The following is a 14,618-nucleotide window of genomic DNA, read 5'->3' as shown; positions in this document are numbered from 1 at the left end:
GATTTTTGTCCAGTAGTCCTGACAGTGTTTCAAGAGATGAAAAAAATCTCAACCCTCAGGTAAGAAGACAAGACAACAGGCTAGTTATCTTGTTCAGACACCTCCGAACTCCTAATATGAAACACCATAATCTCTACCCATAGAAACGTCAAACAGCAGATGGGGTAAAGGTAGCAATCATTGTATTAAAATGCTAGAATATGTAGAAGTGAAAGAGCAAAATCAATTGTTTTCAGAATTACACAGCGTTCCTTAGAACACTGAAGCTACGAACTTAAGAAGCAGTTCTTAAGAACTTAAGAAGTATGACTTACCTAATGAAGCCAGGTCAGAATACTGCCCACTAAGGAGGAACAAGTCAACTGCAACCTGCTGGCCTGAGCAGTCCAAAGCTAACTTCTTATAGAAGTCAGTGGATGGTGTAAGATGTATGTCCTGTTAATACAAGGAAATAGAAAAAAGGTATTCTCAATGGCACACACTCTTGAGACTTAATGCCAGGGAAACTCAGCAGTGCATCTCCCCCACTGTCTTCAATGGCTGTTCCAAGTGCTCAGTATCTTTCAAAATCAGAGCTTTACTTTGTTTATAGGTTAGTCACACCTGACTAATATAATACAAGAACGTCAGCTACCATCACAGACCTCCAATAAAACTATGTTAATCTAGACCCAGGAGTCCTGGGTTTTATCTCCTGTCTGGGACTAGTGTAGTGAAACCAGGCTCAGATCCCAGCCTCCCTCCACTAGAGTCCTGGCTCCCTGATCTCTGCTTTAACCACTAGGCTAGACTCCCACCCCTTACCTGGGATGGAAGAGAACTCAAGAGTCCTGTCTTCCAGCCTCCCTCCAACTCTAACCCGTAGACTGAACTCCCTTCCTCATGCTGGGTTTGCTCTGGACACCCACCCCCTCCCCGGGGGGTGGGTGGGTGGGTGTGTGTGGGTGTGTGTGTGTGTGAATAGAACCCAGGAATCCTGGCTCCCAGCCTCCTTCCACTCTAACCATTAGGACCCCCACTCCCCACTGGTGCTGGGTTTGAACCCAGGAGCCTTGGCCTCCACTTGCAACCTCCAATATAACCACAAACTATGCAATTCAAAATTCATACAAACTTATGCAACAGGATTGCAAGTTTTCATGAACTGTGTCTAAAGAGTGATTTTTATAACCTTCGCAGCTGCTCTTTGGTTCGGCTCTTCTCGGGATTTAAGTGCACCCACTCCTAAAGATGGGAGCTGAGTCTGGAAGACAGAAATTCGACCACCAGTGGGAGACATCAGTTTGAAGGCAGCCTGCAGCGCAGGTCCCAGAGCACTCTGCGTTTCCAGGGACTTAGTAAACATCTGTGGCAACGTCCTCAGTAAATCTTGAATTAACTGGAATAAAAGTAAAAAAAAAAAAAAATTAGTCAAAGTTTCAGAAGAGATTTCTCCTCTGTTGCAAAGGCTATTTATTTATCACACATGTAATACTGAGTACTGCTGGTATTAAAGAGCTAAACCAAATACATACACAAAAAAGTACCATTTACAACCTTAAAACAAGATGCAAAGGTGGTTAAAACATCCACCACCATTGAGGCCTCTTAACATTCAGGTTTCTATCTCCCCACTACTTTTTCACCTGGATTTTAGCATTTGCAAAATTGTTGGCACTAAGTTAATGAACTAGTGTTATTTTGATCAATTTGTCTCAGTTGACTAAAGAAACTTTTCAAAGTCAAATAATGCATTTTTTTCCTGTACTGCCATTAATTACGCACATTAAACATCGATACACATGTGCTCTTCTTTGAGCAGCGTGGAAAGATAGGCAAGAAAGTCTCAAATTTCACTCAGTGATATAAGAGAGTCCTGTATCAGCTCCAAACTAATACAGACTATATGGAACTGCCACCATAAGCAAATATTTATGTGCAAGTTCTCAGGTTTTACCTAGAATAACATTTTATAGTACTATATAGCCTACCGTGAATAATAAAACAAGATTGCTCGTACAAAAAACTAGGAACTCAATATGGCAAAACTTACAGTTTTAAGTTACTTTACTTAGTAAGAGATACACATTGGATTCGCTTCTCTCTAAATATCTTAAGTCTGTTCACTTAAAAGGACACCATTAACTTGAAATGTAATCAAGTAAAATGGGTTATCGGTGCTTTGGAAGCAACATTTGCCCTGGAATCCCATTGCCAGTTTTTGTGGTTTGGCAATATTCTGCTTTCTTTTTTTTCTTGTTTTTTTTTTTTAAAAAGAAAGAAAAATAAGTTTTCATAGAGAAACTGGCTGACTAGAAAGGGGAACAGCAACACTAACTACATACAATGCAGTTAAATGTATAAAGTAGAACTGAACAAAATACCTTCCATTTTCTTCAGTTACAGAAATATTTGTAATATATGTAGATAAGCAATTCAGACAAGTTAAAGTTGACATTTATCTCATTAAGCACTGTGCAAACTATCAAATGCACTTCATATTGCCTGAATGTCACCTAAATTGTTTCAGAGAGGGCTTACCTCTTTGTTTTCGTTTAAGTTTACTAGTAAGTTCTCTGGCATTGGTATAAACACATCTGGAAGAGCAGAAAAATGAACTGATTAAAGCTATTGGAAAGCTCAGGTGTTCCCAGCAGCTGAATATCCAGGAGCAGGGCTCCCTATCTGTCACAGACATCATAGAAGTAACAGATCCAGTGACTTCTTGCAACCTCTCTGACTTCTGCAGTGGCCAGGCTGCCCAAATAGCAGGCCCATTAACATCAGCTGCTCTGGAACAGCTCCACAGCTAGCCACATAAGACACTGCTTGGGTGGTCCTCGGCAGCAAACCCAAGCACTGAGCAGTAGCCAACACAACTGGCCCTAGGGTCAACCTGAACAGTGATCCCAAGGGCAGTGGGAGCAACTGCAGCTTCCAGCAACGGTCTCAGGTGCCGCTACAGCAAGTGGGCAGCTCTGGGGGCAGCTGAAGCAATCACTGATTTTGATGCCCGTCCCCAGCTCTGTCTGCTCCCCCCCACCCCCCACACTCCCATCTCAGCTAAGATTTAGTCAGGGGTATATATTCAGTAAAGACCATGGACAAGTCATGGGCAAATTAACAAAACTTCACAAACTGTGACTTACCCATGACTTCTACTATAAATGCACCTGACTAAATCAAGGGTAAGTAACAGGCTGTAAATTGTTATGAATTATATGAGAGACATCCTACAATATCCTACCCTCAAAAAAGCTAGGTCACACTGTTAAACGACTTTATTAGTTAGAAACCACTAAGTTTGCCAGTTTTTACAGCAGTAATTATAAAAAAACTATTCATCATACAGCCACCTAAGAACTATAGGAACAACTGACAGTTTAAACAGATTTCTAATACAAAGTTTAGATTATTTTAAACATTAAACTAGAATGCCAGGAAAGCTGACTCCATGTTTCAGGTCATGAACATATCACCAGTGAGGGCTATTAAAGGAGCTCTACTATACACCACAGCATTGTACAATTAACCGTAATGAGCCTTAGCTGAGATATTAGATACATTACGTTGATTTATCTATTCTTTGAAGCATCTGGTGATCTTATCTGGAAACTCTTGGGATATGCGAACAAAAGAAATGGCTGCTCTAGCTCAACCGTCTGTCTATGAGAGTGCAATGAAATGATCCACTCACAGGTGTCCAGTGACAGTTGGCAGCAGTCAAGGTTTGGCAATACAGTAAGGGGGTGTCCCTGAGCCCATGCTCCAATCTGAGCTCAAATGTCTGTGAAAGCAATTTACAGCCATGCGGCCCAAGTCAGCTGACCCGGCCTGGCCAAAGTCCTTTAATTCCAATGTAGGTGCATCCTCAAAGTCTTAGGGCACTGAGAGCATGGAGTTGCTTCTCTGACCATCTTAGTTACTACCCAGTTATGGATCTATCCTCCCTAAACTTGTCTAATTCTCTTTTTAACCCTGTTAAACTTTTGGCCTTCCCTGGCGTGCCAACTTCCACAAGCAGACTGTGTGTAGTCCGAAGTAGTGCTACCTTTTGTTTATTTGCAACCTGCTGCCTATTAATTTCACTAGATGACCCTGTTATATTACCATTTCCATCGATTATCTTATTCCACCAAATTCCTGCAATCCTAATTTAATACCAGACACACTAATTCACCCAACTTAATATTTAGAGTTCTAGACTTTGCCATCACAGCATGTCAAAATCATTAAATATCACTTTATAAAAATACAACTGAGATGTTCTTACATACCTTCAATATCTGAAACGATTAGCATCTGAGGCTGAGAGAGACCTTCCTGAAGACTGTAGAAATGGATTGTGCTGTCAAATGTTATAAAGCCTATTTTTGTTCTAGTGTTCCCAGGAAGCCTTAACAAAAAAAAAAAAAAAAAAAAAAATCAAAAAGTGTTCAGTAAGTTGATTTTAGCTGCCCTACACTATCCAAGTGCAAGTACATTCTGTCAGGGGTATTATAATGATATGAGGTAGAGGAACATTTTATACCTGCTGGGAAACAGCTTCTGAAATATCCACTGCATCATTCTCAGAGCTAATGCTTACACTCTCTCCCCAACACAAACAGAACAACTGCAGTAGTAAAATATGTTTATAGCTTAGCTTTTAGGTATTTTACAGCAATAAACTGACATTATCTGTACTGAGACTTACTCTAAAGCAGTGCTCAGCAACATTTATCACCTCATGGCACACTTCACCACTCAAATTTCACAGCACATCCAATATATGTAACCTAATCCCCTTCCCACCGCCACATGCTTCTTCCACCAAGAGCAGAGTGGTGGATGGCACATGGCTCATCAGTTGCAGAGCACTGCGCTAATCTCAACTTGTGGGGTGTGTGCACGCGTTGATAGAACCCAAGAATCCTGGCTCCCAAATTCCCTCCACTCTAACTACTAGACTCCCACTAGGCTGGACTCCCATCCCCTCCCAGGGCTAGAACAAAACCCAGGAGTGCTGGCTCCCAGCTTCCCTCCACTCTAACCAGTAGATTTGAACCCCTCCTGGTGCTGGGTTTGAATCCAGCTCCCCTGCTCTAATCACTAGACTAGACTCCCATCCACCTCCCAAGGGGACAGAACCCAAAAGCCCTGGCTCCCACCCTTCCATCACTCTAACCACTGGGATCCCACCCTCCTCCCAGGGTGTGGAGAGAGGTGAACAGAACCCAGGAGTCCTGGCTCCCAGCTGCCCACTCTAACCACTAGGTTAGACTCCCACTCCCATACCACTATATTAGACTCTGAGGCACACTAAGCATCCCTTTGTGGCACACCAGTTGCAGAGCACTGCTCTAAAGCACTGATTTTCAACCTTTTTTCATTTGTGGTCCCCTAAAAATTTTGCATAGTGGTATGGACCCTATGGAAATACAACCTGTCATCTGAAGACACTACAATAAAAATCTTAAGACTGTTTTAGCACTGCAACTACAACTGATAAAAACCGAGTGTAAGGCTAATTCCTATGCAGCACTCTCAAAATTTTCCTCTCTGGATTGTAAACACACAATTAAAATCCTGTTCACACATTAAACTAAATTACACAAATTATATAAAAAATACACAAATATGGGAGAAGTTTAAAGTCTGAGAAAAGAACTTACAAGTCAAGATTGTCTAACAAGGTCTTGCAGACTGTATTCAAGTATCCTGTTTCAATTGCATTATGGGAGACGTCAAATACAAAGAGGTACACAGGAGGTTGAGGTGGACGCAACTTCAAAAACAACAAAAAAACCACAATGGATCCTAAGGTCCAGTTATTGAAACAGTCACTCTCAGTTTATTGGTTATATTGTAGGTTTATATCACACCACCCAGAACACATTCCCAGAAGAGAAATACTCCAATTTGTGTAACAGCAGAGAAATAAGCAATGATGTTGTAGAATAGGGTAAAGTAGGAAATCTAGAGAAAAATCTTATGAGATCAATTCTAGTCTTTGCTAAAGAGAAACTGACAGATCAAATCTCGCCTGACAGTGATATTTATAAAAATTTGATTCAGGGTCAACAAGAATGTAGTTTAAAAGATTACCAGTGGAGGTCTTGGTTTTTTTTTTTTAAATGTTCCACTGCAGTATTTGTAACCAAAACCGCACTTTTTATGCCCAACATCACTTTCTGAATTTAAGGGCAACCCAAGATCTACTACAAAGTTGTGCCCCACTCATTTCATCCTCCCCTTTCTCTGCTTGCTCTCCCCCCACTCCCACAGGGCTGAGGAAGTGGGTTGGGGTTCAGGAGATGGTGCGGGCTCTGGGCTGGATCTGAGGGGTTCACAGTGTGGGAAGGGGCTCCAGGCTGAGCCTGGGGCAGGTGGATAGGGTATAGAAGGGGATGGGTGATAGGTGCAAGCTTTGGGAGGGAGACTGGGTGCAGGAGGGGGCTCCAGGATAGACTGCTAGGGTTCAGGGTTCTGAGAGGGGGGACAGGGTGGGGCAGGTGCATGGGGTAAAGGAGGAGGTATGAGGTGTTGAGTATGGGAGGGGGCTGGTGTGTGGCCAGACAGCATTTACCGTGGGGAGCTCCCATTAGGCAGCACAGTTAGGCTGAACCCTGGCCTCATGCTGCCCCCAGTAAAGGACAGGTGGGCAGCTGCTCCAGGTTCTCCCCGCCATGGGGTTAACTGTAACCAGTAAGCCTCATCCATTTAGGGTGAGGCCTACCAGGTAACCGTTAACATCCCTAACTCAGACACTCGCTTTGTGGCAGAGAGTACCTAACTAGGTGTCTGTAGAATACCTAGCACAATGGGGATCTTTTCTGATTGAGGCCCCTAGACATTAAAGCTATATAAAAGTTTAATAAGAAAGTAAACAAAACCTCACCATGTATTCAGAGGGAGCCATGAACTCAATAGTAGCATTTTGAACTTCAGGTCTTTTATGAGGTTCTCCATATACTCTTGTCACAGGATTATACATGAATTCTTCAGGAACTACATAAAATTAAATTACTGAATTATCACAGCTCAGACAAACATGCACTAATATTAATAGTTCTACGGTTTCACACAGACATATGAGTGACTATGCTTATCTGCAGTGTGATACTGCGTGAGAGGACATATATAGGGGGTACCAAAGTAGGACAACAAAATGGTACACTATCACATATTTGGAAAATGTTTCAAACTCAATGAAGCTTTTTAGTGATTGCATTTTGGTCCATAGTAGAAGACTCGCTACTTGACACAATCCCATTATTTGCTATAACTGATAACCCTGATGTGGGAAGGACTAGAACTGTAGCAGCACACCTCAGATGTCAGGAAAAAGGTGTATTTAGGGAATGGATGTAGAAGTCCAGCTCAAAAGTTGACATGAGTACTTAAGTGGGCTCATTGTTTAAAAACCTACCATCGTTCACTCGATAACACAAGTTGCACTTCCATCGCCTTTGGTCCAGAAAGCTGACAAAAGGGTTAATATACGTCCTGCAGGAACGACATCTCACAATTGTACTGGAGGTGACCACAGGTAATTGCTGGAAAAGAGGAACTTCTGCTTTAAAATCCCAAAGCAAGACATTTATGACATATCCACAATCAGTGTCTTTTTTGTAAGAGAGGAGGAGCCACTACTCAGCTGGCTCCCCATCCCGCCCTCTAGACAATACCATAACTGGGGCCTGCTGACGTACCGGAAAGTACTAGCATAAAAAAAGCACTGTCTACAATAGTAAGAATGTTCTTTGTGCTCTCAGGTTAGCCAGCCTAAATGCAACAGTCACTTTAGAAGCAGAATGGAGGAAGAAAACAGCCCTAATCTACATAGTGTCCACAAAACTTTAACTATTAGAAAGGCTGACTGAATTTAGGCTCTAAACTACTTAGCTGTGTACTTTTTCCCCCCTAAAAAAGATGATAAACCTCTCAATCAGTGCACCTAATTTTGTATTTTCACTTTATTTTACAAAGACAGATGATTCCACCCCCCCAACTCAACACTGCAGAATCATAAGTTATATAAGTGTGTTAGAAATTAAAGTCAATTGTGGAAGTAACAGGCTGTGGAACCCATATGAATTCATTGTATTGAATTCACATTGCCTTCCCTATGATTCAAGTGGTCACTTCACCACCACCAAAACTCACACATTGGGAAAGGAGCAATGGTAGTACATTAAAGCCAAGGAATATAAGGAATACAAGGCTTAAGGGAACCTGAGGCCACCTGAGTCTCAGTTTTTGACTTAGTTAGGAGTTAGTGTGTTCAGGAGCAGTGCTTCCTGTAAGCTGTGTACATCTGCAGCCACTCAGGAGATTCAAATGTCACTCAGGTGATTAGCAGAGTGCCCATGGCTACGTTTTTTTCCCCCCCACTAGTGGTGCACTTTGCACCTGCCTCTGTGCATATAAAATTATTCTGCACAAGAAGGGAAAATCCACACATAGCTGGAAAACATTAGAGGAAACACTGCTCAGGAGACTTGAGTATAGGAAGAAATCAATGGCAACAGCTGGTGATCATGTGACAATAAAACCACAAAAACTATAACAATATTAAAACGTACTGACTCACTTTTTTATAGTTTGAGAGTTTCTGAGCTTCCAATAGCATTTAAGCTGAGGCTAAGGACTGTAACAGTGACGGCAGATATTTAAACAGGATGACAGTTGTTTTCACAGAGCAGAAGCAAGGGGACTAAATGGTTTTGAAGCGAGTTCTTTTCCCCGGGCCAAGATTAGCTGACAGATTTACCTCTTGTAGACTTAGTTATCAGGTACTGATCTCAAGTATAAGTATAGCTGACACTGCAGTATTTAAAGCTTTTAATATTTCATCATACCGATAAGTCTTTGAAAGGATGAAGCAGGAGCCCCAAAGGAAGTTTGGCTTTATTCAATAAGGCCTGAGTCTGAGGAATGTTAGTCAGGGTACATCGGAATAACCTACATGAAGGATAAAGGGTTACTTTCAGTGACTTTCAGAGAATAACATTAGTTTTTAAGTAGTACATAGCATCCTTTATATTTTCTTTTCAAAGCTGGTAACAGCGAATTGCTGTTTCCTGACAGAATACCCTCTTCCCAGCTGTATGCCAGATCCTCTGTGTTGTCAACTTGAGCTACTGGAATCCAAAGCATAACCATCACATATACCTTGTATTTCCTAATTCATTACTGCATTTTGTATACATTTGATTGAGTGGAAAAAGCATACTGGCCCCCAACACATTCTGTTACAAATACAAAACTTACATATAATCTATTTAGGCCCAAGTTAGATTTCTCAGAGGGACACCAAAAAGGTATTTTTCATGATACGTAAACTTACAGAACTAAGGTTTTCTCAGTTAGATTATAGAAGAAATTATATTGCTAGCCTTGTGTTTAGCCTCCCGTTCACTTTTATTACTTAGTTTTTTTCACTAGTTACCTGCAGCACAGTGAGATCAAAATATAAGATTCTGTATTTCATTCAGTACTTTTTGGTTTTTGTTGTGCCTTATTTAAATAATGTCATTTCTACACCAACCCATAAACCATTCTGTTTTCGACTTTTGTTTTTTCTGACACTTGTACCTCATGTACTATCACACCTACCCAAGCCTTTGCTCGTGTTCCCATAAGATGGAACATAGCCCACCGTAGAGATGCATACTGCGCAGACTCATTTTATCAATTTAAGATGGTTTAAACACAGTTTTGTATTTATTGTGTTTGTATTGCTTTAGACGGTGTCATGAAAAGCACTTTAGTTTCACATTCTAGCTGGAGAAGGCCTACTCTTGGAATTGAAGAACATCAGTACGTCAAAACACTGACCTTTGTCTAATGGATATAAAGTTAGACATGACTATCTCAAATACAGTATATATGCTGAAGTGAGTGGAGAAAAAATTAAGGGGTTAGACCACGAACTAGATCTATATACTGGAAAAAGGGCTGCACTCACGGAAATCCCTATGTCATAAGGGATGACGTTATTGGATGGGAGTTATCCATCTGATCTCAAGCCTATTGTTAAGTCTCTGACCAGGCAAAAGGAGGGATACTGTCTATCAAAAGTGTTATAAAAAATAGCATTTAGAAGATGACTTCACACTTGATAACTTATAGAAACAATTACACTTGACACAAACTTCTAAGACCATACAGTGTTTCCAGAAAGAATTTTTCTAGTAAGAACATATGCAACTTCATTCTCACTTGAAAGGGAGAGAAATAACTGACAACAGCAATAAAAGCTGCTATGGACCTGCATTTCGCTCACCTCTGATCAAAAGAAGACCAGCAATTTTGGTGGATTTAAGTATACACTATAAAAACAGATTACAAGGAAGATCTTAAAATAAGAATCAGCCTATAAGCTTACCTGAAATGTTCCAAAAGCCAATTAGTTCAGATGTTTGCACTCTGGTCTGTATTTACCCATCTTTAAGTAAAAAATTAATCTAGTTTTCATTTTACATTATTTTAATTAAGATGCTGCCACTTTCCAAACAATTACTAACAGTATCCAAAAATTAGTATGTAAGAATTTTATATACTGATTTTAGATCTGAGGAACAGTTATTTCAATTTCTTTTGATAAGTTATAGTTAATGGGAAACCTTACTCTGGATTACAGTTGAGCTTCTGAATTTCTTCATGCAAGTTTGGGACAGGAGCCTGCAAAGGTGTTACAGGAAGAATATTTCTTTCTTGAAGAAGGTTGATAGGTCTTAATCCTTCTGGTTGCAGACTCAGTCTACCCATAGATGCAGTTAAGTGATTACCACCCAAGGCAGGCTAAGTAAACAAATTTAAAAAAAAAATTAACTCACTCCTGAACGTATCTGGATGATACAGCAATTTATTGTTGCAATATATTTGGACACTAGTTACAAAACAAATTTAATCTTGTCAGCTATCAGGAAACAAGCAGCTTACATACAATACCAAAGATACGTATCACCATGCACTTGTTCTAAGACTTCTGAGTTTATTGGCAATTCTTTTGGCAACCAACAGGACCCTGTGTATGTGACTACCCAGGTGTACAAATAATCAGATAGTGTACCTGGATATTCATGCATTTGCTGCATAAATTTGATTTCAAAGGGACTTCGATGCCTAAGTACCCTTGATGATATGGACCAGTGTGGCCAACTAAAGTAGAGGACATGCAGCAGCATGAGTTCCACAATTATCTGGGATGGAGCAAGGAGAGACGTGACACACCAGTCCTTCCAAGCCAGACAAACATACAGTTACAGTAGACCCCCGACTTACATGTGGGTTGCATTCTTGCAACCCCCGCATAAGTCAAATTTCCCCTGCAATTCAGGGGAGTCAGAAAACTGACTAGGGCACCAGCCCTGGTCAGTTTCCTTGTTCCAGCAAGTGGAGGGGAGCCAGGGACCAGGCAGCAGCTTGGCTCCTGGCTCCCCTCTGCTGGCATGAGCTGGGAAACTGACCAGTGATGTGCTGGTCAGTTTCCCAGCTCCCTGCCATTCTGGGAGCCAGATGGGAGAAGCTGGGGAGAAGCCACAGTGGCATGGCTGTCTGTCTGCCCAGCTTCCCTCAGCTGGGAGAAGTGGCGCTGGGAGACAGCCATGATGGCACAACTTTTCCCAGCTGGAAGAAGCCATGTTGCCATGGCTGCCTGCAAACCTTCTCCCAGCTGGGTAAGCCAGGTGGGCAGACAGCCACAGAGTGGCTTCAAGTTGCACGTAACTCACGTTAATGCAAGTTAAGCACAACTCGAAATCGCACATTTCATGGGTTTATTGTACTGGGAAAATATCTTCCCTGGATGCACAGCTTCTAAGGGTATATCTATATTTACCAGAAGATTGACTGGTTGGGGTCAATCTTCCAGGATTCGATTTAGTGCACCTCGTGGGGACATACTAAATTGAAACACCAGGGCTCAACACTCGACCCTGGCACTTCTCCGTCTCATGAGGAGTAAGGGAGGTTGATGGGAGAGTTTCTCCAGTTCACCTCCCTCTATGTAGGTAGCCTGATAAACTGATCTTAGATACGGCAGTTCCAGCTACACAATTGTCAGACCTGTAATTGCTATCTAAGACAGACTTTCACGTCTAGTATAGACCTGTTCTAAAACTCACTGTTGTGGAGCTGCAACACCTTTGTTAGTTTAGGAATCCTGGCAGTCACATCCTCAAAACCCCAGACAGAGCTTCCACTGTCTAGAATATATTCAGCCTATGACGTTATTTTAGGATTAATGTTGCAGTATACTGCTGCATAATTTAATGTAGCCATTCCATAGACATCAGGGGACCCTTGCTGCATAATCTAACATGCTGCAAAGTACAGGGGGTCTTGGCAAGAAAATTTATCTGAATACATCTAATACTCAGATGAAATGTTCCATGTTTAATGATGTTCAGTCTACTATTATTTTGAACAGGGACAAATCTGTGTTCTTCATTCAAAAATAGAGTGAGCTGAACAGAATTTCTGCCCCCCAAATATTTACAAACTAAAAGCTTATATATGTAAATTATGGGACAAACAGTGGCAGGTGATAGTCATAATATCAACATTACGACATGCGTAATTACATTTTTGCAAGGAGGAAAAAGCTTTGAGAGTCTAATCATAAGGGAGATCAAGGATGGCAAAACTATGAGTGTGCAGAAGACCAGTTTGGCTGGAGCAAGAAGCAGAAATAGAGTTATGTTCTGCTTTGAAAGTTTGGAGAAGAAACCTGAAATATGTAGAACACTGGACATGACTTTTGATCAATACATACAGGAAATCAAAAAAAAACATGGTCACAGTGACGGGAAAAGGTTATTTGGGCAGCAATATAGATGAATTTGGGGAGACAATCTTGTAAAAAGAACTGGCACACATTAGCAGTAAGTTCAGATTGCTTCAAAAGATGGAGAAACTGTTTTCTACCTGGCCAGCCCTGGACAGCTAATCAACATACACAGATTTAGGCCCCATTTCTGCAAGCTGAATTACACAGGAAGAGGCTTGTGCTTACATGGAATCTTATGGCATTTACATAGTGCTACATGAGTGCAGGGTTCTGCCGGCACAACCTGTTTATACAGCTGCGGATTTAGTAATTGAGAAAACCAACAGGAAAGATTTACCTGAGGGAAAGATTGTGATCCAGCTGGATATTGCAAGGGTGAGGACTGCATTCCTGGTGCTCCAGGTGAAGACGCACTCTGGTAGGCTGGTGGTAAGGTGGGATAAGAATACCCAATGCTTCTACCCAGATTAAGATTCTGGGGAGCAGGAGATGGAAACGTGGTTGCTAGAGCAGACAGAAAAGATCATATTTAAATCAGTTATCCAAGAAAGGCCGTTAAAAATACAGCACTTCCTTTGATAACATGTTAATGAGAGGACATTCTGGAAAGGCACTTACTGAAATGTTTTGGCTGGACTGTTGTTTAAAAACACTTAGAGAAGTATAATAGACTGTTATAACAAAACTTCAAACACTACATTCAACTTCTTTCAGGTAAATTTACACTAAGAAAAGTATACATCTGTTACAGAAATATCCCATGGCCTCCCTCCTGACATGGCTTTAAAAATTAAATTCCTCCAGATTGAAAGCATTTAATAAAAATGTCCTACCCATGAAGCCTCCTCCTTCTATTGCATCGTAACTGTTTTGGACCAAAGATCCATCACTGGCAGTGGCTGTTACATCACCTGCTAAAAATAACCCATTAAGAAACGAAGGCTTAAAAAACAGAAACTGGGTTGATTTTCCTCACTGGAAGTTTAATATCAGCAATTGGTTTTATATGATTGTGGCAAGCATTTTAGTGCAAAATTCCTAAGGCTTGATTCCAACATGAAGTGAAAAAGGATCACGTAGTGGAAAGAGAAAGATCACAAAAAGTTATGCAGGAGATATTCTCATTTTAGAATGGGAATCGAATCTCCATTCCAGTCACTGAACCTGTCAGTTTCCAAGTCAACAACAATGGCAGCGATTCCTCAAAAAGTAAAGCAAAAACTCACATGGTTAAAGCACCTGAGCCAGCCACAGTTAAACGAATCTAAGAGAAGAAAGTTGTTCTAATACATATGTGGCAGTAAACCATTTTTATACTGAATATGTGAAGTATAAGTAAAATTAAAAGCCCAGCCATCCTTACTTCCAGGGGCTGTAATCCAAAATAGGCGCTATCGTGTATGGACACACTATTTCAGAATAAGTTTTCCTTATCTGGGGGCTTCCTGTAGTGTAGATGCATTATTCTGAAATAGCTTGTTTTGGAATAACTCGGTAGTATAGACATACCCTAAGGCTGTGGCCATACTTGGCCAAAATTTCAAAATGGCCATGCTAATGGCCAAATCAAAGAATACTAATGAGGCACTGAAATGCATATTCAGTGCCTCATTAGCATGCTGACGGCCACAGCACTTCAAAAGTGCTGCATTTCGCTCACACGCTGCTCGGCTACATGGGCTACACCCACGGCTCAGCTGATAGGAATAAGGGGATTTCGAAGTCTGTGGGTTCCTTACAAAAAGGACCCCCATGCAGCCGAGCCCCGCATGAGCAAAACGTGGCACTTTTAAAGTGCCGCAGCTGACAGCATACTAATAAGGCACTGAATATTCATTTCAGTGCCTCATTAGCATCCTCC

At 41.2% G+C, this 14,618-nt stretch overlaps 1 protein-coding gene across 3 annotated transcripts in view; it reads right to left on the bottom strand.

Moving 5' to 3' along the window:
- SEC24A (SEC24 homolog A, COPII coat complex component) overlaps positions 1 to 14,618 on the bottom strand; it is a 50,520-nt gene that overhangs the window by 17,362 nt on the left and 18,540 nt on the right. The window contains exons 4-14 of one of the 3 annotated variants that reach the window (XM_075009436.1): positions 13,591 to 13,671; positions 13,095 to 13,261; positions 10,595 to 10,767; positions 8,823 to 8,925; positions 7,391 to 7,517; positions 6,860 to 6,969; positions 5,634 to 5,746; positions 4,257 to 4,375; positions 2,521 to 2,576; positions 1,172 to 1,378; positions 315 to 435 (exon numbers count right to left, since the gene is read on the bottom strand). In XM_075009436.1, coding sequence (XP_074865537.1) covers positions 315 to 435; positions 1,172 to 1,378; positions 2,521 to 2,576; positions 4,257 to 4,375; positions 5,634 to 5,746; positions 6,860 to 6,969; positions 7,391 to 7,517; positions 8,823 to 8,925; positions 10,595 to 10,767; positions 13,095 to 13,261; positions 13,591 to 13,671 — 1,377 coding nt within the window. The remainder of the gene's footprint in view (positions 1 to 314; positions 436 to 1,171; positions 1,379 to 2,520; positions 2,577 to 4,256; positions 4,376 to 5,633; positions 5,747 to 6,859; positions 6,970 to 7,390; positions 7,518 to 8,822; positions 8,926 to 10,594; positions 10,768 to 13,094; positions 13,262 to 13,590; positions 13,672 to 14,618) is intronic. The other 2 variants (XM_075009437.1, XM_075009438.1) reach the window with 2 other exon arrangements.

The sequence above is a fragment of the Carettochelys insculpta genome, chromosome 15 (assembly GCF_033958435.1).
Source record: "Carettochelys insculpta isolate YL-2023 chromosome 15, ASM3395843v1, whole genome shotgun sequence".
In the NCBI taxonomy this organism is placed as follows: Eukaryota; Metazoa; Chordata; order Testudines; family Carettochelyidae; genus Carettochelys; species Carettochelys insculpta.
Note: the sequence above shows the minus strand (reverse complement) of the source record. Positions and strands in the feature narration are given on the sequence as shown.